Consider the following 23,250-nt stretch of genomic DNA (forward strand, 5'->3'; position numbering starts at 1 on the left):
GAACTGGCTCCACACCACTTAGAGCTGACTTTCCTACAGTCTGATAATCCCCCTAAGGGCACATTCCCTTCCGTCGTCCTTCAGAAATGTAAAAGAGTATATACTGTGATGTGCACATTTGTGCAATACAAGAAAGATTCCAGGAGGTCAGGAAATATTTTATTGGCAACTAGGGACATAGCCATAAGAGAGGGAAGCACACAGGACTGCAAACTAAAACCCAATGGTCACCAAGGGCCCTTTGGGTCAGGAACACCGCATCCTGGGGTCCTCACGGTCTTCTGCCAAACAAGACTGGGCATCCAGGAGAGGGGGCAGTGGCTCTGGTGTCCCACAGAGTGAGAGGACATATGATGCCTCATTAGGAGCGACAGGGTAAGGAGGTAAAATGGAGGGAGGGTCCATCACTGCCTAAGGCCACCTCCTCCTCTCAGAGCCAACACCAGGTGGAGGACTGAACCACCTAGGATCTTGTAATCAGCTGCTGTCTTCTCATCATTCCTGCAGGAAAAGGCGGCAAAGAAAAAAGGGGGGGGGATTAAAAATACCATCTAGAACAAGATTCTTATGCTTAGTTTTTTGAGTCTTTCTGGGGGGGGGTCTATGAATGCAGAAAGAATTTACATCTTTATTTTTACTAACCCCTTAAATGAAATTTGATAAATTTTTTTTTAATGTTTATTTATTTTTGAGACAATGTGGGAAATAGAGTGCAAGCGGCGGAGGGGCAGACAGAGGGAGACACAGAATCTGAGCTGTCAGCACAGAGCCTGATGCAGGGCTCGAACTCACAAACCGTGAGATCATGACCTGAGCTGAAGTTGGAAGCTTAACCGACTGAGCCACTCCGGCACCCCTATATTTCTTTTAATTTTGAACACAGACAAAAAACCCACAGTGGTATTAGCAACATGGGTGACCTGTGGACAGAAATTTCATAACATAACTGTTTGCAAGTATTTTGAAAATATATCAAAATCATGGTAATTATTCCTACCATTAGATCTTAATGTATTAATAAACCACATATATTATTTTTTCACAAATTTGTTTTTAGTGTCTTGAGAACCGTATCTCATTATCATTAGTTTCCTTTGTAAATCTATGTATTTTATTTTATGTGTGCAAAAATCTTATCCGAGAAGGAGTTCATAGGATTCACCAAATCACCAAAGGATCTCAGGCTCCTCCTCCAGTATTTGCTCCCTCAACCTCACAACTATGTCCAACTTACATCTGTTTTCCACTGTAGATGAGCCGCTGCTGCTGTGGGGGAATTCCCTCTTTCTCCTCCACACGCTCCTTGATTCGCTCCACCTTTAGGGGTACAAGTAGTCAGGGGCTGCTAAGGGGTAGAACCATGGAAGTGGAAAGAACAAGAGCTATGCAGATAGCATGAGAGTGAAAGGACTAAGTTCATCAGCACATCCAAACAAATGTGCATGTAGGGAGACAGGCATGAAAAAGTATTGGCCATACATTACCTTGTCTGTGGGTTCAATGTCAATCTCAATCTCCTTTCCGGTCAGCGTCTGCAACAGGCAAGGGTTTCATGAGTCCTACAGCCTAATATACAACTGGTTTTCTAGGTAAAACACCCTGTCTTAATCTCTGGGGAATCTACATCTTCTGAAAGAAGCACATTGTCAGCAAAGCTGCTTTGAAGAATCAGAAGGCTTTGACCATATCCTTATTTATCAAACACTTTTAGGCAGTAGACAGCTTTGAGAGGGCATCTGACCATTTGACCCTCTTAATCCCACACGTCATTTTACCCATCTTCCCACACCCACCCCATTAGAATCCATGAGAATACTGGCATTCCCTTGGATGAGATAGCAATAAGAGATGTCCTAAGGAAAGCATGCCTTTGTTCCCTGTATCAAAGTTAGAAATTAACATTCAGATAATTCAAAGAATTCTCAAGGACCCCAGAGACCACTTATGACCAGTTTTTTCAATTAACACTAAAATTCAACATTCTATTCTGTAACTTCTCCAGACTTCTACCTAAATACTAAATTTCAGCTGTAGCTTCTTGACCTCTTCCACAGGCTAAGGGCTGCTAATACCCATAATAATTACACTGATCATACACTTACAAATGTGCTTCATCCCATCGAGAATGAGAATGAGAGAGAGAGAGAAGTGGAGCTCACCCGAAGGGGGACTCAAACTCATGAACTGTGAGATCATAGAGCCGAAGTCAAATCCTTAACCAACTGAGCCACCCAGGTGCCCTGTCATAGCCAACGTTAAAAAAAATTTTTTTTTTTAACGTTTATTCATTTTTGAGAGACAGAGAGACATACAGCATAAGCGGGGAAGGGGCAGAGAGAGGGAGACACAGAATCGGAGGTAGGCTCCAGGCTCTGAGCCATCAGCACAGAGCCTGACATGGGGCTCGAACTCACAGACTGCAAGATCATGACCTGAGCCGAAGTCGGTCGCTCAACTGACTGAGCCACCCAGGCGCCCCAATCATAGCCAACGTTTAACACTTTCCAACAGTCAGAAACTACACTGAGTGCACCAACACATTTAATCATTGCAACTAAGTTAGGAGATATATGTACTATTGCTATCACCATTTTATAGATGAGGAAAATGGGGTTTGGATAGGTTAAAAAGCATATCTATGAAGTCAAAAGGAGAGTGTGGACCCAAACACAGACTCTCTGGCCCCAGAGCCTGAGGTTTTGTTTGTTTCTTTTCCAGCTCTGTACTCAGTACCGCCTAAGTGTCTCTGGTCTGATATTAAAACCCAATGTATAGGATTGTAATAGGTTCACAAAACAACAAATGGTCTCTACTTATGGTATTCACATAGACCAGAATGATGACAGTACTTAGGACCTAATGTCTCAACTACGAGAATCAGTTCAGTACTAAGAATATTTAAAAAAATTTAAGAGTAATTCTTTTAGAGTTACCTCTTTGGGTGCAAAAGAATAAATCACAACAGTGATTCCCAAGTTTCTACCCCAATCCAAGCTGGCCTGTGAAAATTTATGGTAAAATGGAAAAAATAATGACAAGAGTGAGATTTTCATAAAACTAAATATATTCAGCTGTTAAAATATCCTTTCATGAAGGGGTGCCTGGCTGGCTTAGCTGGTGGAGCATGTGACTCTTAATCTTGGAATTTTGAGTTTGAGCCCCATGTTGAGTGTAGAGGCTACTTAAGAAAATTTTTTAAAAATTGTTTTTGGGGCGCCTGGGTGGCGCAGTCAGTTAAGCGTCCGACTTCAGCCAGGTCACGATCTCGCGGTCCGTGAGTTCGAGCCCCGCGTCAGGCTCTGGGCTGATGGCTCAGAGCCTGGAGCCTGTTTCCGATTCTGTGTCTCCCTCTCTCTCTGCCCCTCCCCCATTCATGCTCAGTCTCTCTCTGTCCCAAAAAATAAATAAACGTTGAAAAAAAAATTTTTTTTTAAAAATAAAAAAAAAATTGTTTTTATTTATTTTTGAAGGAGAGAGACAGAGAATGAGTAGGGGAGGAGCAGAGAGAGCGGGAGACATAGAATCCGAAGCAGGCTCCAGGCTGTCAGCATAGAGCCCGACGCGGGGCTCGAACTCACAAACCATGAGATCATGATCTGAGCCAAAGTCGGACGCTCAACCGACTGAGCCACCCAGGCGTCCCAAGAAAATTTTTTAAAATGTCCTTTTATGAAATGACAAAAACAATATATGGTGCCTTTTTAAAGCCCTTTCCTGACAAAATGAAAAGTTAGCAATTCTGTGTCATCCATAAATTATTTCACTTTACTGATCTTAATACTTTAAATGCAAAGATTCTTCAAGCAGATAATCTATTTCTAGGTTAACTAACTTGGAGGAAAAACTTGAAACCTGAGCGATGTATTCAAAGAGAAACATGTGTTTACTCAACAGAACAGGTTTACTGTAAAACACTAGGAAAAGCTTAATGCCTGTTAATAAGAAAACTATTAAAACTATGGTATATCGATAGACTGATACCCTTACCATGCAACAATTTATACACTAATGTGGAAAGATCTAAAGAATGTAGAATTATATATCATTTTCCATATATAGCAATACACGAATGTATATGTATAGAAAAAATGATTAAAAGCATACATATCTCCTATAGTAGTGATTATCTTTGAGAAGGAGAATAGGACTAAGGGAAGGGTTTATCAAGGGTAACTCTCCCTTTATCTGCACTATTAAAGTTTCTAATAAAAATATACCCCTTCATCACATGAATAATAATAAAACAAATATTCATTCTGATTTAATAAAAAATTTTTAAGAGTAAAAAAGACCCTTAGAGAAGGCCTAGAACTGCTCCCCCAAGGGTAAGGTGCTTGGATCTAATGACAGTAAAAAAAAAAAAATTACTGGCTTGTAAAATTTAAAACTCTAAGACTGGCCCTTTGTTTCTGACTGTAGAAGCCCATGAATGTATCCAGAGAACAATCTGGTAAAGCGGTGTCCCAGCAGCATCACTTCTGGGAAGATAATCATGACTACGCTAAAAAATATACCTATGATAATGGTCATTACAGTCTTTTGACACTCAAAAACTACAAGCAATCTAAGTATTAAATAGTGGGTTAAATAAATTATGACACAAACATAGAAGAAAAATTACGTAGCCCTCAAATAATCTGTGGAATAATGGTATAATTCCAGTTTTGTTAAAAAAAAAAAACAAAAAAACAACACCACAAAACACATACGTGTATTTATACGCTTTCAAACAAGTGTAGAAGGGTATATACGTGAATGTTTTTGAGTTGTGACATTATGGATGCTTTTAATTACATTATTTATTTATGCTTTCTGTATTTTCCATTTTTTATACCATGAATACACTGTAATGAGAAAAACATTATTTTTAAAATAATGTTCTTGATGGGAGTATAAGGAAATGATTCTGTAAAGCAGCACTGTCCAAAAGATATAAATGTAATGCAAACCACATATACAATTTAAAATATACTAGCAGCCACATATTTTAAAAGTGAAATTAATTTTAACACTCTTAAACCCAATATATTCAAAATATTATTACTTCAATGTATAATCAATATAAAAATTAGTATTTTACATTCCTTTGTTCTAACCAAATGTTCAAAATCTTGTGTGCATTTCATACTTATAGCACATCTCAATTCAGATGGTAGATTTCCATCTGAAGTACTGTATTTATACTGTGTTTAAATTTCATAACTTACAGTTGAAAAAGTAGACTTACATACCTAAATTGTTCCAAGCAGACTTAACAGTTTTCCCGATAACTGAATAAAGTCTCAGGCTTTATATTTAAATTAAGTAAAATTAAACACAAATAGATAATTCATAAACTTAATTCCTCAGTCTTATTAGCCACATGTCAAGTGTTCAATAGCTCACGTGGCTAATAGCTACTGTTGGAGCGTTCCAGCTAATATATCAAGCAAAAATAAAATTAGATATACCCATTTTGTAACCTCCAATGAAATAATAGATCTAGGCAATAATAGGTCTCTAACATCATAGAAAGCAAAAAAGGTGGCAGAATTACATACCATACACCATCTATGACTTATTCTCACAAGTACACATACAAAAGACTAATCAAGCCTCTAGATCTTATATACCAATCGACACGAAATACGGGGAAACATGGGAATATAATCAGCAAAATCCAAACTGTGGGAGACTCCACTGGAAAAACCACCTAGTTTATTCAACATGAAAAAGGGGAAAAAGGGGGAATTACAGGTTTTTTAAAGAGGCTTAAAATCCGTATCAACCAACTGCAATGTATGGCTCTTAGTTGGACTCACATTCAAACTGTGTAAAACAAAAGAGAGAATGGGAAAAATTTGATGACAGTGATAAATCACTGTTAATTTTTTAGATGTGATAATTAGTTCCATTAGGAAAAAAAGAATCGTTTTTTACAGATATATACTGAAACACATACAAATAACATATGCTATCTGGGATTTGCTTCTTAAAACATAAGGTAACGAGAGTTGGTGAATATAAGTAAGATTGGCCATGAGGTGACAGCACTTGAAGCTGGATATGGGGTGCATTATATCCTTCTCTCTCCTGTTGTGTATGTTTGAAACAGTTCATAATTAAAATTCAAAGTCCCGTAAAATAAGCGTCAACCTTTCAAACTGGAAATATCAATCCCATTTTTTCATTCTTATAACACAATGTATCAATTGGCAGTGTAGGTGATGGACCCCATTGTTTTATTCTTTATTGGTTGTCATGAATGAAGTGGCTTGAAATGGAGAAAAGTGCTTGTAAACACTGAAATGCTATTCAAATAAAAAATATGTTTGGGTTTAAAAAAAATCAGAGTAACTGAACAATTTTAAAAGATATTCTTGATATTTCATATTGTGTTTCTTCCTCCAAATCTGGTCATTGTCACCTGGGAATACATTCAATGATGTTTGACAAGTCAATGATGAACCTAAACTCAACATACTGCTTGCTTTAGGCACTTGAGGGGATATAAAAAGAAATTAAGGGATCCAGCCTTTGCCAACAATGTTTTTCAAGTCAAGATTTACTACCAAGAAACGACGAGACATATAATTAATAGAACTAATATAAAAGGAAATGTCATATTGAATATTACTATCCAAACACAAGGTATGACGACAAAGTGCTATGGTGGGTGAAAATCAACATCAATTTAAACCTGAATGAAATTAACATTTCACACCCATTATAATAGCTAAAATAAAAATGACTGATAGGACTAAAAGTTAGCTAGGGTACAGAACAGCTGGACTGCTTATTCACTGCAACTGGGAATGTAAAATGGTACAACCCCTTGGAAAACTGGCAGCTTCTTTTAAACTTGCATACATTTACTACATGATCCCAGTAATTTTGTTGCTAGATTTATAACCAAAGGAAATGAAAACATAGGTCTACAAAAAGACTTGTATAACAATGTTCATGGAAGCCTTATTTATAATAGCCAGAAATTGAAACAATCCAAAAGTCCATCAACAGGAGAACGGATAAACAAACTGATATAGTCATTCAATTAAATATTACACAGTAATAAGAAGGAACTACACAGATATAACAGACACAATGCTAAGTGAAAGAAGCCAGACACAAAATTATATATTCTTTAACTCCCTCTATATGAAATTCTAAAACAAGCAAAACTAACGTATGGAAATTTCATAGGGAAGGGGTGAAAATGTTCTAGATCTTGTTACATGGATGTATAACTGTTGTTAAAAACTCATTCAACTGAACCCTTAAGAACTCTGTTGGTTTAAAGTTAAAAATACAAATGTGTTTAAAAAAACAAACCAACCATGAATGAGAAAACTGGGGCTTAGATAGTAAAGAAGACACTAATGCAGAATCTAGGGTTAGGGAGTACTATAATGAGAAAGAACTATAAAGAAAACCTGTACACTATGATTTTTTTTGTACGCCATGTCATGGCTTAGACTCTAAACTTTAGAGGGGGTATGTGGTAGGAAAATCTGGTTAGAAGTATTACAGAGAAATAAAGACATAAATTAATGAGACCTCAGACCAGGATAAGGATAATGGGAATGGAAAGAAAATCAGGCAAAAAAGAGGTTATCGAAGGAAAAATTTGGTTCTATAAGCAAACAATGATTCTAAAGAATTACATTCCAGATACCTGCTAGATTGATGGGATTGATACATGAGATGAGTACTGGGAAGATGACCTAAAGCAGAAAATGATGTATTTAATTTTAGAAAGACAGAGACGAGGCATCAAGACAAGATTTAAATCAGGAGGCATTCACTGTAAAGGACTGCAAAAAGAGATATGGAAAAAGTCAGTTACGGGGAGAAGACAGTTGAATTCGCAAAGGAACCCTGCTAAATAAAACCTACCATTTGTATACTAAGAGCTAATTGCTTTTGTATATACTTAATATATTAAAAAATGCAGCTAACAAAAAAGAAAGAGAAAGATGAAAGGCATAGGAACCTGTTTGTGGAGGCACAAAGAAAAGCATTTCAGGAAAAGAGACTAACAATTTTAGAGAAACACTAAACAAAAATGGATTCAAAGAGAAAATCTAGAACCCTGCTACTCCGGGTAGTCCCTGACAAGCAGCATCAGCATCACCCAGGAGTATGCTGGAAATACAGAATCTCAGGTCTCATCCCAGACCCACTGAATTAGAATCCGCATAACAAGACCCCCAGGTGATTCTCATGCACTTTTAAATTGAGAAGCCCAACCAGAACACAGTATTTTCTTAAACTGCAGGTCTCAACCCATTGGTGGGTTACGAAATCAACACAGAACAAAACTGGAAATATCAAAGCATATCACACATGGTAAGTTTTTTGTGTTTCTAAGGCACGTGAGGTAAACATTTTTAGAGTAGGTTGAGATTTTTTAAGAAGTTTACAAAACATTGTACAAAGTAACCTCTTCTTTGACTAAGAGGATGTGAGAATTCGTATCCAAAAAGCATTTTAGTGTGTCTCAGACTTTGACAGTGACTCACAATACATATGTACTAGTAACACATACATGTGTTTAACATACATATAAAACGAAAACCAAAATTCGTGAAATACTCTTATCCAGCAGTATACCCTGATATTTCTATGTTAACATTGTTTGCGACCCATTAAATGGATTTTATAATTAGTGACTCTTGTAGCCACTACTAAAGGTTTGAAAAACAAAGATTTTCAACAAGCTGGCCTCAATCCTCAGCCAAGAAGTGGTTTGGAAAGAATGAAGAGATTAACAATGGCTGGTAAACACGGTAAATTCACTAAAAAGCTGATGAAAGAACAGACTTACTCAGCAGGAAAAGGCCAAACTAACGTTGCACTGCGTCAGTTTTTAGTTTCTGTCTCTCTGTCTGAAGGTACGAAAGAAGCAATAGCAGATAGGACTAATGAGTGTTGGCAACTGGTATAAAAACCACGGGAGAGACAGGGATGAAGGAAAACACCACCAGTACCAAGAACTAGGGCAATGATAACTAACCTGCCTCAGTCACAGAAGTGAGGCTGGTCCAGGAGGCCCGGCTCAGCAAGGCAGGTGCTGACTGAACACACTCCCAGCTTTGGTTCCTGAAGGCCGGCTGTCACACTGGCGACAACCAGCAAAGGCTTACAGTCTAGCTCCTAGGAGGCCCTCGGTTCCCCAAGCTAACGTTTTTGTACTGTGCTTGGAGAAGCAGGTAAGCTGGGCAGTGCAAAATGGAGATCACAGCTTATTCCAAGAATCCGAGAAGGGGAGCCAAGCTGCTGCTAGGCCTTCTCTATGACCGCGGGGGTTCGCATACAGCGATACCCCGGACAAAGGCGGCTTCCTTCTGAGTCACGGCACAGTCCTGGCCGAGAAACCAAGACAAGCAGAGACCCTGGGGTGATCTGGCGGGGCCAGTCCCCAGCTCTCAAACCCCTCTTGGGGCCCCCCACTTCCCGTCACCCCTCGCGCGGAGCCCTGAGGCTGTCAGCACCCTCCAGGCTAGGGAAAGGCGTGGTTTTCCTTCCCCGCTTCTCCCGTAAGGCACAACGGCCAGCGCAGTACCACAGCGTCTTGGCAAGGCCGGAGGTGCTCCCACCTTCACTTTAATTAGCATCTTCTTCCCAGTTTGGAGCTGCACACAGATAACTTGATGCTTCTACCACTGCGGTCGCCGCTGCCGCTCCCCAGCAATCGCCTCTGGGAGTCACTTCTGCTTCCGGGTCACTGCCTGGCTTCACCCCGCCTCCTTCCTTTCATCGGGTTGCCGAAAGGCTCAAGAATGCTCCTGCGTTTCGTTTTGGTGGTGTCGTAAATAAAAAGAAGGCGGTGGTTTCGTTACGGCAGAGATGATACCTCCGCGATACAGAGTCCCTAGCGAGCCAGGGCTTGGAAAACCGTGGGCGCAACGAACTACTCCCATCATGCCGGGGGACAGCTCCGCGCGTCCCATCCTGGGAATCGTAGTCTCCCGCCCCTAGGGTCCAACGGCAACCTCGGTGTGTGAACTCTGTTACCCAGAAGGCCTCGCACGGCCACCGCCGAAAATAGAATGCCTCAGTTAATCCTTTTCGCCGGCAATTAGCGGAACCTGTTGGCGTGGCCCACAAAGCTCAGCGGGGCTTCACGAGCCTAGTTGCTAAGCAAGGGCGACTTTGGTCAACTGCCACCTGTGCCACGGCGACAGGAAGTGAGTACCCCTATTCCGGAAACTAGTTGTGGGAACCCCCTATTTCTTCTCACCCCCAAATCAGCCTCTTACCCCAAATTGCTCTTTGCAAGGGTGGGAGAAGGAAGAGTAGTGGGGGGAGGGAATACACATTTTTAGGGTCTCTCAAGACTCCATCCCAATTCTTCTCCCCCACAACTGGTACCTGGGATGGAGATACCGGGTAATTGTAACCATGACACAGATGAGATGACAGTCAATGAGCTTCAGCCAGTGCCCTGACCTTCCACAATTTAAGCAAGGAGAGAGATGAGTTATGCAGTTAGCTCTAAGAGGGCATTAAGGCCTATGGGGAAATTGGTTCAGCTCCCCTCTCCTGACTTTCCCTACCTTCCAGCTCTCAGATTGGTCGCTATCCCGAGGTCCCTGCCATGCCTCACATCGATAACGACGTCAAACTGGACTTCAAGGATGTCTTGTTGAGGCCCAAACGCAGTACCCTTAAGTCTCGAAGTGAGGTGAGACTGCTTTCCTAGTTGCACTTGACCCCAAGCTCCTGATGGGCCAGTACTGAGAAAGAGTCCTAGTTCTTGTCCTCCTGCAGTACTCATTTACCTGATGAATAAAATGCTCGGTTTCCTGTTCATATCTGCAGGTGGATCTCACAAGATCCTTTTCATTTCGGAACTCAAAGCAGATGTATACTGGGATCCCCATCATTGCTGCTAATATGGATACTGTGGGCACCTTTGAGATGGCCAAGGTTCTCTGTAAGGTAGGACTTCCCTCATGCAGGTTCCTCACTGGTGTCCAGTTATATGGGCTGACTGCAGAGGTACCTGCATCCCCACCCCCACCCCAAGTCAGCTCTCTGGCAAGTAACAGGATGTTTCAACTTACTATTTTATCCATTTTCTCCAATACTAATGCTCTGTATATGATAAGTTCAAAGGCATGCCTGAAATAGTAAGATTCAAAGCTAAGTTTCCCCCCATTTTTCTGATAGATAACTTTCACTTTTGTTCTGACCAGCAGTTTATATACACCCTGGCAACTTTTTCCACCACCCAGGTCACCCCCTCCAAATCACATTCATCCTTCCAGTTTACACCATCGTTCAGGACACTAAATATTCACTGTTTTAGTCCAGAAACTAAATACAGTGTGAGCATTCAAAAATTCCTAGCTAGAAGATCCTAGAGAAGCAGCTTACTAATTTTCTTTCTTTTATATATGCTATCCTTTTTTAATTTTTATTTTTTAATCTTCCTCTTCTTTGAATCCTAGGTTCCTGGGAATTCCTGTGCTCAAAATGGAATGTGTTTTGTTTTTTTTTTAATGTGTTTTTCTTACACACAGGTTATTGTTCACTTTGAAAATAGAAGATGCTGCTCCCATCAGTAATATTACCTGCCTCTATACTTGTAGCTGAAAAGGTAGATAGTTATTCTGGGCACTCAAGGAACATATGCATTCTTCTGGTTAATCTATGTAGCCCTGATTGATGGATTCTGCTGCTGCTTGTGGCTCTGTTAGCCTTAAGGACTTCATCTCCCTTTCTCTATTTTTGATTGCTGTAAGTCTTTGTGGAATGTCTGTTGTCACTTCTCTGAAGTTGATAGTTATACAGTTTTAGTACTTTTTTGCTGTTGTCATTCACTAACTGCTTAGGAATCTTCTTGTCCATTGTCCGCCTGCTCTGCCCAGTAGAGTTGAGGAATAGTGACTCTGACTTCAGCATTAACAGACATGCTATAATACATGGACTTTATGGGGACTGTTTTAATGCTTTATGTTGAGACTGGCTTTTCAGTACTGCTGATGAGTGCTAAAGAAATCAGGTTTTAGCGACAGAGACAAGTTTCACAGTAATCATAAAGCTGGATATAAGCGTCTTTCTTCTAGATCTCTAGCTCGGTACATAATTGGATGTGCTCATCATGTCACACTATATCAGTATATCTCCAAGGTCTACTGACCTTCTAGGGTGATTTTTCTTTATGTATCAGCATGTGGATAGCAGAGTGTTGCTGAGAAAGTGGAATTCAATACCAGCTTTAGCGAGGTAGTGTTGATGAGTTAAGTATAGCAATAAGATGTCCTTACTGCTGGCTGATACATGACTTCCTTGGATTTCTTATCAGTTGCAAGATTTGGGTTGTCTCTGTCAGCTGCTCTCTTGTCTATTTGCATGTCTGGACTTTTAAAGCACAAGTACCAGTATTCACAGCTGTCTTTGAATGCCTTTCTCAAAGCATTGGGATATTGTTTGCAATTTGATGACCTAGGGAATACAAGTCTGAGGAGTTAATTGTATCCTTAAACTTGGTTGACCGAAATGGATGGAATGAAATAGACTTTTTAGGTTGGTCCATGTCTCCAGAAAATTTGTCCTTTACTCCAGTGGAGATGGAGAAAGAATGGGGTAGCACTTTACTGGCTCCATTAAGGTCTGACCTCTTGTGAACATTTAGACTCACTGAATTATTGGACCAGAAGATACCAAAAACTAGGTTAATTCAGTACTGGGTTACCATAGGAGGAGGGGCTGAGTCTGTGCAGGCAGACACTGGCTCCGTCCACCCTCTTCATGGTTATGTTCTTGTCTGCTGCTTGTTCCACTGCAGCAACAGCTCGTCTCTGTCACCTTTTAAGTCAGAAGCCCCTGTATCTTCTGACAGGTGAAATCCAGTCCAGATGACTTAGTACTTGGGTCAGGGTGTCGGACAAGCACTAGCTTATGACAAAATGCCCTACTGGTTATTTATAGGGAGAATAAGGGCTAAACTAAACCCAGCTCAACCAGTGGCTTCTTCAAGTTGCTTTCCAAAGTTCATTTTCTTCCTCAGAAAGAATACTTACTATAAAGGTCTATGTCTAGAAAAAGAGTTGCTAGTTCTCTCCTTTTTGATGACTCTTTCTTTTCCCCAGTTCTCCCTCTTCACAGCTGTCCATAAACACTACAGCCTCGAGCAGTGGAAAGACTTTGCTAGCCAGAATCCTGACTGTCTTCAGGTAATCTTAGTCTTTTCCTGGTCCCTTCTTCATCCCAGTTTTCCAGGAATCTTCTGTTTGTTTGTGTGTTTGTTTGAGAGAGAGAGCACATGGGTGTGCATGAGTCGGGGAGGGACACAGAGAGAGAGAGAGAGAGAGAGAGAGAGAGAATCCCAAGCAGGCTCCACGCTGTCAATGCAGGGCCCAACGTGGGGCTTGATCTCACAAACCGTGAGATCATGACCCGAGCCAAAATCAAGAGTTGGACATTTAACCGACTGAGCCACCGAGGAGCCCTTCTAGGAATCTCTGTTTGGCTTTCTGAGGACTAACCCTCACCTTCCCAGCCTGCCGGCTCCTCACTGGGTCTTTTGTGACATGCCACAGACTGTCTCATGCCTCCCATGCCAATGGCTCTGTTTCTCTCACAGCATTTGGCTGCCAGCTCAGGTATGGGCTCTTCTGACTTTGAGCAACTGGAACAGATCCTGGAAGCTGTTCCCCAAGTGAAATATATATGCCTGGACGTGGCAAATGGCTACTCTGAGCACTTTGTGGAGTTTGTAAAGGATGTACGGAAGCGCTTCCCCAAACACACTATTATGGTATGTTTCTATTACTCTGTAGTTGGTATGTTCCTCTTCCTCCCACTCTTTCCTGACACTCCCATTTTGTTACATCATTTCTCCTCCGTTGCATTTTGATTTTCCTAGACCGCTTAATCATGGCTCTGGGTGATCATCCATGGTCCCACACTTAAAATGTATAGATTGGTTAGTGCAGTTATCTCTGTCCCTTTTCATATGCCTTGTGCCCACCTATGGTGTCCACTGAAGTGGACACGTACTAGAATCGTATTAAAGGAGTCGCATGAAAATAAGTTTTATTTATTTATTTTTTTACAAGCTTTGGGGAGTGATAAGGCCTTATTTTCTCCACAGCATCAAGGGGTCTCTCTGTACCGTCCACCAAAAATAAATAGAGCTGTGCAAATGGGTATTTAGCTTATATTACCACGTTTTCCCCTTTGCCTGAAGCCAGAGATTTTATGATGTAACAGATGAAGGACAGGATGTGTTTGGGTCTCTTGGCAGGGACGGGGAGATAAATTACTGTAAATCAGCTTTGGCCTTGGTCCAGTTGTACCCCAACTTCACCCTAGTGCAACAGCGCCACTGGCCACTCACCTCCTTACCTCAGCTTGGGAAGCAGAGTTCGTTCCCAGTAGAGGGACCCTAGGTACCCTCTTTGTAATTCTGTTGGAAGGTCATGGTCCAGGCATACCGTATATGAAAGCGCGCAGCCTCCTCTCGTTTCCAACCCCAAGAGTGCTCTGTTTTGATTGCTCTGTCTCAGGCAGGGAATGTGGTAACAGGAGAGATGGTGGAAGAGCTGATCCTCTCTGGGGCTGACATCATCAAAGTAGGAATAGGACCAGGTAAGTTGGTTTACGGGGGGCCACTGGCTACCTCTCCAGTGGCGAACGCCTGTGGAGCACGCTACTCTTTTCATTATGTTCTTCTCAGGTTCCGTGTGCACCACTCGGAAGAAAACTGGAGTGGGGTATCCACAGCTCAGTGCAGTGATGGAGTGTGCAGATGCTGCTCATGGCCTCAAAGGCCACATCATTTCAGTAAGGCCAAGGGCAGGGGAGGGAATGAGGCTGCCAGACAGCTGAGTGTTCTGGGTGTGGAGGCTGTGGTAGCGGTGGATCAGAACTCCCGGGTTCCCGTCAGCTTTGAGGTGGGCCATGGGGACATCGCTCCTAGTACTTGGGAAATCCACGTTATCTCTTCACAGTGCTCTTCACTTTGCAGGATGGAGGCTGCAGCTGTCCAGGGGATGTGGCCAAGGCTTTCGGTAAGGGTGCTGGGAGAGTGTGGACGGAGGGTCCTGTAGAAGAGGATAAGTCACCTCTGAGGGCCAAGGATCAGGCTTGGAAAGGCTGAGAAAGCCGTTCAGATTTTTTGACAATATGAACTAATGACCCTGAAGCCCGTGGTGTCACCTGGGGCAAGCCAGCAGGGGAAACCCTGAGACTCTGATACAGACTGCACAGCATGCCAGCTCCATCTGTAGCATCCCTCAGACTGTTGGACTAAAGTTAGAGACCTTTGCCCCTAGGACACTTGGAGTCTCTTGTTTAGCTGCACATAGTACAAAGAAATGACCAGATGGTAAAAGCAGCAAAAAAAAAAAAAAAGCAAAACCCAGGCAAGGAATCTCCAGAGGCTCTTTTTAAATTCTTGGGGAAATCAGGCTCACTGAGGAGTAGAGGCCAGAGCAGAGCAGGCCTGTGTGAGTTGTGGGTCAGCTAGGGAAACAAAACCAGGAAGATGTTAGAATCATTGTCAGGACTGAGAATTTGGCATGAGTTGCTTCCAGGGGTGGGCATATGGGCGCGTGGGCCAGATTCAATTCTCTTTTCCCCTTGTTGATGCTGGCAGGGGCAGGAGCTGACTTTGTGATGCTGGGTGGCATGCTGGCTGGGCACAATGAGTCAGGTGGTGAGCTCATCGAGAGGGATGGCAAGAAGTACAAGCTCTTCTATGGGATGAGTTCTGAAATGGCCATGAAGAAGTATGCTGGGGGCGTGGCTGAATACAGGTATGTGCAGAGGTCCAGGAGCTGAGGGTTCCTGGAAATTGTGACTAAGCAGGGTGGTGGCAGAACTCTGGCTGCTGGGAAATGCTTGGTACATTCTTGGAGGAAAAGTGGTGAACTGGGGCTCAATGCTAGAGACTGGGGAGGTGCTGTCGGGCTTAAGAAATCCAAAAAGAAAAGGTTAGAAAGATTTTCCTCCTCTAAGGGCCTCAGAGGGAAAGACAGTGGAGGTGCCCTTTAAAGGGGATGTCGACCATACCATCCGAGACATCCTTGGAGGCATCCGTTCCACATGTACCTACGTGGGAGCAGCTAAACTGAAGGAGTTGAGCCGGAGAACCACCTTTATCCGAGTCACCCAGCAGGTGAATCCAATCTTCAGTGATGACAGCTAGACCTGAGCAGCTGTGCCCTCTCAAAGCACTAGCAGCCTAGCACAGGGCCTCCCAATGGGCTCCTCACACACGCCAGCTACTATGGCTATTTATCACTCGGTTATTTCCTGTTGCCTTACTCCTGAGGGCTTCTGCAATAAATCTGTACTCTGTACGCACAAAATGCCCAGGGTACTCACTGGGGAGGAAGCAAGGAAAGCAGGCTGAGAAAATGAAGTAAGGTAATCAAATGCAAATCTGGGGACGCAGCATCTGGAAGATTATGGAAAGGAAAAGATAATGACTCCTGCCTAAGTGTTTAATATGGCCTTGGTCTGGATGAGTTACTCTCCTGATATCATGTTTTGTTAATGAACTTCATTAAATAGTATCTTTGAACACCTAAAAAGCTCAGAAATGTTGATGTATTTTAAGTATCTCAATAAAGAGATCCCAATGACTATAAGAGATTCTGTATCTTTCTGCACAAGGCTGGCATCTGGGTGCTGCTCCGGGACAAGTGGAAGTGGAGTTGGCACTGACCCAGTAGAGTCAAAGACAGTATTTTTCCATGAAGTATCTCCATTTCAGTGCCACCACCCCCACCACCTGGCAGCATGAGAATTTACAAAGTACATTCTGGTATCAGGGCACATAGATATTTTTAAAATAGCAAAGGGAAATTTCTCTTCCAGGCTATCAACCCTTCTTGGCACATCTGAACAACATTTTCCATCGGAAATAAAAAGGCAAAGGAATTCCTCCAGCCCTGGAGAAGCCAGTTCTAAGGAATGACCTACACTGACTTTATAGAAGCCTTAATTCCCCTTTCTCACACCAAGACAGTATTTTAATAAATCCAAATCTTAATTAACAAGTATTACAAAGTAATTTTAGCAAGGCAGTCAGGGAACCCAAACCTGGGCTTCCACTTTATTTCCACTAAACTGTGTGTAGAGCTCAGGGAGACAGGTGGAGTGCAGAGAGAATTCCAGTCCTATCATAAGTGTCTAGACCTGTCTGCATGGTCATGGAAGGGACAGACACAGCACTGGGGCCAGAAGTAGGGAGGTATTCATAGAAGGTGGGGATCAAGGTGTCAAACTTTGTCTTCTGATAGTTTTCCAGAGACTCCTGCAGAGAAGGGAGCAGGGAGATCCTATCATCATCTTATTCCCTGAGCCCTCCATATTCTGGAGCATGTGGGGTTTCTGTCTTGTTCTGCTCATCCTCTTCCCCAGCTTTCTGTTCCTTCCTACTCACCCTTCCTTCCCTCTGGTCATTTTCTTCTTCATCAGAGTCCAAAACCAAGTCCCCTATGGTAATGACAGAGCTGCACAGAGATGGGGGACACACTGCAAGAAGGAAACCAGAGTCAAAGTACCCTTCTAGGTGAACAGGCCCTGAAGAATCCCCAGGAGAGGAGGCTGGCTCCTGACCCAAGACACTTACCTGGCTTCCTAGCCTTAGGAGGTGATAATGACAGTCTCAGGGGGTCCATGGGGCAAACCAAGCAATTCCTGAAGTGGGAGCAAGCAAAGAAGATAAGGTAACGGGAAAACAGGCAAAGAATGGGCTGTTTGCAGGGAGAAGCAACTGTTCCACTCACTCTTCTTTCTCTGAAGCAAACAAGTCAACTGGGTTCTCCTTCAGAGCTCTTCCCCCCAGGGTCTGGGATGGACTCTTAGACTTTCCAGTGGAAGCTGCTCTCATGCCCGCAGCACCTGCCAGATCTGCCGTGTGTGTTTCACGTTCTTCCCTGCTCTCAGGCTCAGATATGATCTGGCTTGGTGAACCCAGATTCCTAAAGGGGAACAGCATGACTGTAGGGCGCTCCTTATGGTCTCCCTTAGTGGATGCCCATCGGGACTGGATTCTTCGCCGGCCTAGAGGAGCCAGATTGAAGTGGTGGCCAGCCAAAGGTTCTGGGTTCTTCCTTGAGGCTAGTCCCCGAGAAAGGTATGAGCTAGGCCTGGCTTTTGGCGATGGATCATGAAGTACTAGCTTTGGTTGCTGAGGAGGACTCTGCTCCATGGGCTCTGTCACGCTCACTGAATCAGTAACCAAGCGCTCTGAAAAAGAAAATGAAGCTCCTTATAAATAAGAGATACTAACACAGCTCCATCTGGTTTCTTATGCCTCAGGCCCATGTAACCCTTCAAATAGCCCATCTCAAAAGGTCTCCGGCCAAACAGTCTACCCCCAAGTTCCTAGTTCTCCCAGATGGTCCTAGTACCTGGAAGTGGCCACCCCATGTCCACACCATATTGGCTCAAGGCAAAAGAAGAAGTGATAGAAACTCCAGGCTGCATCCAGCTCAGCACATCTTGAAGCTGTGGGCAGAGGGTGAGAGGCATGGAGACCACAGTCCTCGATACAACCATCCCACACTCTGCCCTTATTTGGCCCCAACAAAACCTGCTGTGCCTGCAATGCAGGCAGTGCTTTTTCCAGCTGACACAGGTATTCAAAAAACAGCTTTTCCATGGCAGCCAAAAAGGGTTCCCCATACTCTTGTTCAAGTTCCTGCAGTGAGGAGAGAAGCAAGTCAGAAGAGGGCTAGGGAAATTAGCCACATAACAGCTTCCAAACCAGCCAGTCTCACCTGCAGCTTGGAAGCCAAGTCCACTGGGGTCTCTGCTAGTTGCTTCACCTGTTGGCAAAAGGTTTTCTGTGCCTCTGAGATCTTCCTCAGATCCTGCTTTGTCTGTTGAGGATAAGGAAAAGCAGAAAACTTAGGGTCACCAGGATCCAGTGGCCGGGAGAAGCCACTTTGTGGCACCGTGTTAACGGGAAAGGGCTCGTACCAGGGATTACTCACAGCTTTCGGGTCCCGCACTACAGGTCCAGACTCTGGGAAGTGGTGATGTAGGGCATTCAGAACTTGGGCCCACGGCCGGCCCTGCAAGATCAGCTCCACTACTACCTGTGAAGGGTACTAAACTCAGAATCTCAGGGCAAGCTGCCCTTTTCCAACCAGTCCCAACGCCAAGCAGTCGGCCCTGTCTGGTCCCCTCGCATCCCGCCCCTTTCCCGTCTTCCAGTTCCTAATGGCTCCAATACCTTGGCCTTTAGGCCCATACACAGGCGTTCATGGTGGCGGTAGCGAACCAAGCCAGGGGCAGCAGCGCGCAGTGATCGCAAAAACTCTAATACCCGGGGGAAATGCTCCACGCGGCGTCCCCGCACCACTTGCCAGGTGGCCGCGGCTGCGAAGCGCAGAGCCGCGGGACCGGCCCCCGGGGGCGTGGTCATGGTCGGCGGGCTCCGCCCCGGGGGCAGTCCCTATGGGTTCCTTCTTCCAAGGCGAGCCTTCTTCACTCCTCCTAGAGGCGAAGCTTCCGGTGCCTCTCAGCGGCTAGGCTATTTGGATCTGCGCCGGATAATTCACGATCCGATCCCTTCCATAGGTCACCAGAATCCTGGAGGTCTTCAACTCGGGATGGAGCCTGAATGGAGAAGCTGGCCAGCTACAATAGCACCAGATTCGCTGTTTTCCACACCGCCGCCCCTGCAGCCGAGGGCTACCCCACTTCCGGCCCCTGCGGCCAGTCTATCGGCCCCGGAAAAGGGCGGTAATGGAGAACCAATAGGACATCAGACAGGGAGACGTGACATCGCGTCATAAGGCCACGCCCCAACAGATAGGGCGTCCCTTCCGCCCCCGCTATCTCCGTCCGGTGTCACAGCTGATCGTGGCTCTCCGGACCTCCGCCTTTCTTCGCGGAGCGTACAAAGTCACGTCCTTCGCTAAGGCGTGGCTTGGTTGTGTGGAAAGCGAGGATCATGCCTTGCCCTTCCCCGTCGTCTTCTCCATTGAAATACGATTCTTCAAATCCTGGCCTCAAAGCAGCGCCAGCAAAGCCTTCCCGGCGACGAGCCACCTCCAGTAAAAATTCGACTGTTTCTTTCACAAAACAGGAGAGGGCGCCCGTCTTTAAAAAATAAAGTACTGAACAAAGTTTGAAAAGATACATCAGGTTGTTAACTTGGTTTTCTCTGGATGGTCAGACTGTGCTTTTCTGTGTTTGATATCTTTTTTTTTTTTTTTTGTACCCTGTAATTTTAAAATAAATGAAAAATTAGTTTTCCTTTTTCGGATTTCTGTTGTTGGCTTACTCCAGTCAGCCCCTCAATGTGATCGACTTACTTGTCTGTCTCCTTGTCACTCTTCCTGGTGCCTCTCCTTTATTTTCATCACCAAGTACAGAACCTGGCACACAGGTTGTATTCTTTAAATGTTGGTTGAATGAGATGCACCTGGGTGGCTCATTCCGTTAAGCGTCTGACTTCTGCTCAGGTCATAATCTCACAGTTTGTGAGTTCCAGCCCCATATTGGGCTCTCTGCTGTCAGCACGGAGCCTGCTTGGGATCTGTCTCTCTCTCTCTGCCCCTTCCCCGTCACACTCTCTGTCTCTCAAAAATAAATAAACATTAACATTTTTTCTTAAAAAAAAAAAAAAAGTTGGTTGAATGAATTACCTTCCCTGACTACATTGTAAGGATTTAGTGGAACTACCCTTGTCTTGGACCATCTCCTCTCTTAGAGGTAGTACCTGCAGGATCCCTCCTTGAGCCACCCAAGGTCATTCTGCTGAGGTGATCCACAGAGATTTCTGGACAGAACACTGGACATTATCTTCCCTTTTAAATTCTGCTCTTCCTCCTGGGCTTTATATTTCTGTGCAGGGCACCTCTCCTCACCTGTGGGTTAGAAACCCAGACCATAGCCCTTAACTCATTCCTCCCTCCTCTCCACATCCAATCCATCATCAAGTGTAATCAGTTCTACTTCCTATGGAAACTTCCAACCCACCTCCATTTTCATTCTCACTCTCTCTTTCCTATTTCAAGTTTTTCTCTCACCAACCTCTCATCTTCAGTCCAACTCCTTTCTAATTTCTTTTCCACGTTGCTCTCATCATGAATCTTGTGAAATGCAAAACTGATCGTATCATTCCTAACTGAAAGCCCTCTCTTACATTCAAAAGAAAGCCCAAGCTCTGAAATAGGGCAAAAGGATTTTTAATGATCTGGCCAAATTTCTCTTCATCCATACTCCTTGCCACTTTGCCCTTATGCACCTATATGCCAGACTTCATCAAATTGTTTTCATTTTCCAAATATACCGTGTTGTCTTACATTTCTGTGCATGGTGCATACTGGATGATTCCTCTGTCCTCCATGCCTCTTGGACTTCACTTTTTCTCATCTTTTGTGGTTCATCCACCTCCATGAAGCCCATCATAGTTCTCTTCTTGGGATCCTCAATACATCTTTTTATCACCACCATTGTCACACAGAACCTATCTTGGAAGGTTGTTGTAAAGATTAAATAAATTAGTAAATATAAAGCACTCGAAACAGTTCCTTGGGGCGCCTGGGTGGATCAGTCAGTTGAGCGCCCGGCTTCAGCTCAGGTCATGATCTCTCTGTGGGTTTGAGCCCCACATCAGGCTCTGTGCTGACAACTCGGAGTCTGGAGCCTGCTTCGGGTTCTGTGTTTCCCTCTCTCTCTGCCTTTCCCCCACTCACACTGTCTCTCTCTGTCTCTCAAAAATAAATAAACGTTAAACAAAAAAACAATTAAAAAAGAAAAGAAAAGAAAAAAGAAAAGAAAAGAAAAGAAAAGAAAAGAAAAGAAAAGAAAAGAAAAGAAAGGAAACAGTGCCCGGCTCATAGTAAGTACTACATGTGCATTGTATTCTGAATGTTTACATGTCCGTCACTCCCACTGGGTGGGAGCCTCTTGAGGGAAGACCTTGTTTCTTTCTTGTACATACAGCACCTTGTTTGTATGTTTACAGCTAATACAAACAGCTCCTTTTTTAGCCTTCTCTTTTACTGCCTTAGAAAACCCCTTGTCTTACAAGTCTTCTTAAATTCGAAGGTTCAAGAAGACAAGTGGTCAGAACTGAGAACTTTGGGCACATAGTCTCATGGCTACTGCTGGCCCCAGAAGGGTGTGGGCAGGGAGAACAGTACAGCAGAGAAGAAAAAGAGAAGGTGATTGTTCTCAGTCCTTACCGTGCATAGGAGTCAACCTCTTAGTGATCTTGTTAAAATACAGACTTCTTGGCCTCTGCTCCAGGGATTCGGGTTCATGAGGTTTATGCTGGCACCCAGAAATCTGAATTCTTGATTAATGTCTCAGTTGATTCTAATATAAGTGGTCTAGAGACTATGCTCAAAGAACCCCGGGGTAAGGGAACAGTTTCATTCAAACCAAAACCAAATCTTCCAAGTCACCTGAAGGAAAATTTCCAGGTAGAAGAGAGCTATACAAAGGGTATTGACTCTGTATCTCCGAACCTCAACTTCCCCTGCAGTTTCCTGTCTCTGATGAGGGACACCTGTCCCTGTATCAGTGGATGGCACTCAGTTGGTCCTCTTCCACAAACCTGAAACCCGGGGGTTTTCTTATTACTGCTCCTCTCCACCCTCCACGCAGCTACATCCCATCCTTCCCCAAGTCGTGTAAATTCGATCTCCTAGGGACTCCTGCAAGCTTTCCACTCTGTCTCCAGCACCACTACGCTGGCCCAAACTACCATCTCTAGCATAAACAACTAGAGTTGCCTTCCAGTCTGTGTCTCTGCTTCCACACTAACCCTGCTCCAATCTATTCTTGACACTACAAGCAGAGTAATCTGTTCAAAACACAATCTGGCCATGTCATCTCCAATTCCTTAAAGCTTTCAAAGGTTTCTTACTGCTCTAGGGAAGACAAAGATCCTGAATCTGACCTATGAGGCGCCTTGTGTGGCCCCGCACCCCTCAACTCCTCAACTCCACCTCCTCCACTCTGCCCTTTGCTCCTCTGCCTTGGCCACATTATCCTTCTTTGAGTCTTGCTTACTCTTCCAGATTCCCTCCCACCACAGGATCTTTGCAGAGGCTATTCCTTTTGTCTGTAGTGATCTCCCTTCCCTTTCTGCCTAAATATGGTCCAGGGTCACCTATTTAGGGAAAGCTTTCCTAACCACCACAAGCAAGCTAGGTCACGTGCCTTTGCTATAAACTTCAGAGCTACTTACTTTGTCTCATGCAGTTATTCAGTTAATCTGTTTCTTTCTCAGACTGCAAGCTCCACAGGGCAAGAACTAGGGTTGTCCTGTGCACCACCACT

The 23,250-nt window shown here is 43.9% G+C and overlaps 3 protein-coding genes across 8 annotated transcripts; 1 reads left to right on the plus strand and 2 right to left on the minus strand.

Moving 5' to 3' along the window:
- Window positions 1-137: 137 nt before the first annotated feature.
- On the minus strand, window positions 138-9,737 carry NEDD8 (NEDD8 ubiquitin like modifier). Its single transcript, XM_015086191.3, has 4 exons — window positions 9,579-9,737; window positions 1,485-1,532; window positions 1,235-1,317; window positions 138-501 (listed from the first exon to the last, which is right to left on the minus strand). Exons 1-4 carry the CDS (start codon window positions 9,594-9,596, stop codon window positions 405-407), a joined length of 246 nt encoding a protein of 81 aa, XP_014941677.1. The 5' UTR covers window positions 9,597-9,737; the 3' UTR covers window positions 138-404.
- A 212-nt stretch (window positions 9,738-9,949) lies between these two features.
- On the plus strand, window positions 9,950-16,586 carry GMPR2 (guanosine monophosphate reductase 2). Of its 4 annotated transcripts, none has more exons than XM_015086181.3 (10): window positions 9,950-10,169; window positions 10,546-10,666; window positions 10,804-10,923; window positions 13,080-13,163; window positions 13,574-13,747; window positions 14,499-14,580; window positions 14,669-14,775; window positions 14,960-15,002; window positions 15,590-15,749; window positions 15,952-16,586. In XM_015086181.3, exons 2-10 carry the CDS (start codon window positions 10,580-10,582, stop codon window positions 16,139-16,141), a joined length of 1,047 nt encoding a protein of 348 aa, XP_014941667.2. In that variant the 5' UTR covers window positions 9,950-10,169; window positions 10,546-10,579; the 3' UTR covers window positions 16,142-16,586. The 4 variants fall into 4 exon arrangements, with proteins under 4 accessions (XP_014941667.2, XP_053080289.1, XP_014941669.2 ...); XM_053224314.1 differs by lacking the exon at window positions 9,950-10,169 and adding an exon at window positions 10,217-10,371; XM_015086183.3 differs by lacking the exons at window positions 9,950-10,169; window positions 10,546-10,666 and adding an exon at window positions 11,508-11,584.
- TINF2 (TERF1 interacting nuclear factor 2) lies at window positions 14,020-19,797 on the minus strand. Of its 3 annotated transcripts, none has more exons than XM_015086178.3 (9): window positions 19,184-19,703; window positions 18,942-19,046; window positions 18,726-18,827; window positions 18,539-18,646; window positions 18,357-18,453; window positions 17,730-18,192; window positions 17,573-17,640; window positions 17,384-17,475; window positions 14,020-15,035 (listed from the first exon to the last, which is right to left on the minus strand). In XM_015086178.3, the coding sequence occupies exons 1-9, from the start codon at window positions 19,373-19,375 to the stop codon at window positions 14,949-14,951; spliced, it is 1,314 nt and encodes a 437-aa protein (XP_014941664.1). In that variant the 5' UTR covers window positions 19,376-19,703; the 3' UTR covers window positions 14,020-14,948. The 3 variants fall into 3 exon arrangements, with proteins under 3 accessions (XP_014941664.1, XP_014941666.1, XP_014941663.1); XM_015086177.3 differs by lacking the exon at window positions 14,020-15,035 and adding an exon at window positions 17,026-17,254 and having other exon boundaries at window positions 19,184-19,797; XM_015086180.3 differs by lacking the exon at window positions 17,384-17,475 and having other exon boundaries at window positions 19,184-19,734.
- Between the last annotated feature and the right edge of the window lie 3,453 nt (window positions 19,798-23,250).

The sequence above is a fragment of the Acinonyx jubatus genome, chromosome B3, assembly GCF_027475565.1.
Source record: "Acinonyx jubatus isolate Ajub_Pintada_27869175 chromosome B3, VMU_Ajub_asm_v1.0, whole genome shotgun sequence".
NCBI classification, from domain to species: Eukaryota; Metazoa; Chordata; class Mammalia; order Carnivora; family Felidae; genus Acinonyx; species Acinonyx jubatus.

Coding starts and splice junctions, on each gene's coding strand:
- TINF2 (XM_015086177.3), bottom strand. CDS start 19,375: ATGACCACGCCCCCGGGGGCCGGTCCCGCGGCTCTGCGCTTCGCAGCC. Junction 18,454..18,538: donor CTGCATTGCAGGCACAGCAG/GTTTTGTTGGGG, acceptor CTCTGCCCACAG/CTTCAAGATGTGCTGAGCTG. Junction 18,193..18,356: donor CATGGGGTGGCCACTTCCAG/GTACTAGGACCA, acceptor TTTCTTTTTCAG/AGCGCTTGGTTACTGATTCA.
- NEDD8 (XM_015086191.3), bottom strand. Junction 1,318..1,484: donor ACATTGAACCCACAGACAAG/GTAATGTATGGC, acceptor GTACCCCTAAAG/GTGGAGCGAATCAAGGAGCG. Junction 502..1,234: donor ATCTACAGTGGAAAACAGAT/GTAAGTTGGACA, acceptor CTTTTCCTGCAG/GAATGATGAGAAGACAGCAG.
- GMPR2 (XM_015086181.3), top strand. CDS start 10,580: ATGCCTCACATCGATAACGACGTCAAACTGGACTTCAAGGATGTCTTG. Junction 10,924..13,079: donor TGGCCAAGGTTCTCTGTAAG/GTAGGACTTCCC, acceptor TCTTTTCCCCAG/TTCTCCCTCTTCACAGCTGT. Junction 14,776..14,959: donor TCAAAGGCCACATCATTTCA/GTAAGGCCAAGG, acceptor TTCACTTTGCAG/GATGGAGGCTGCAGCTGTCC.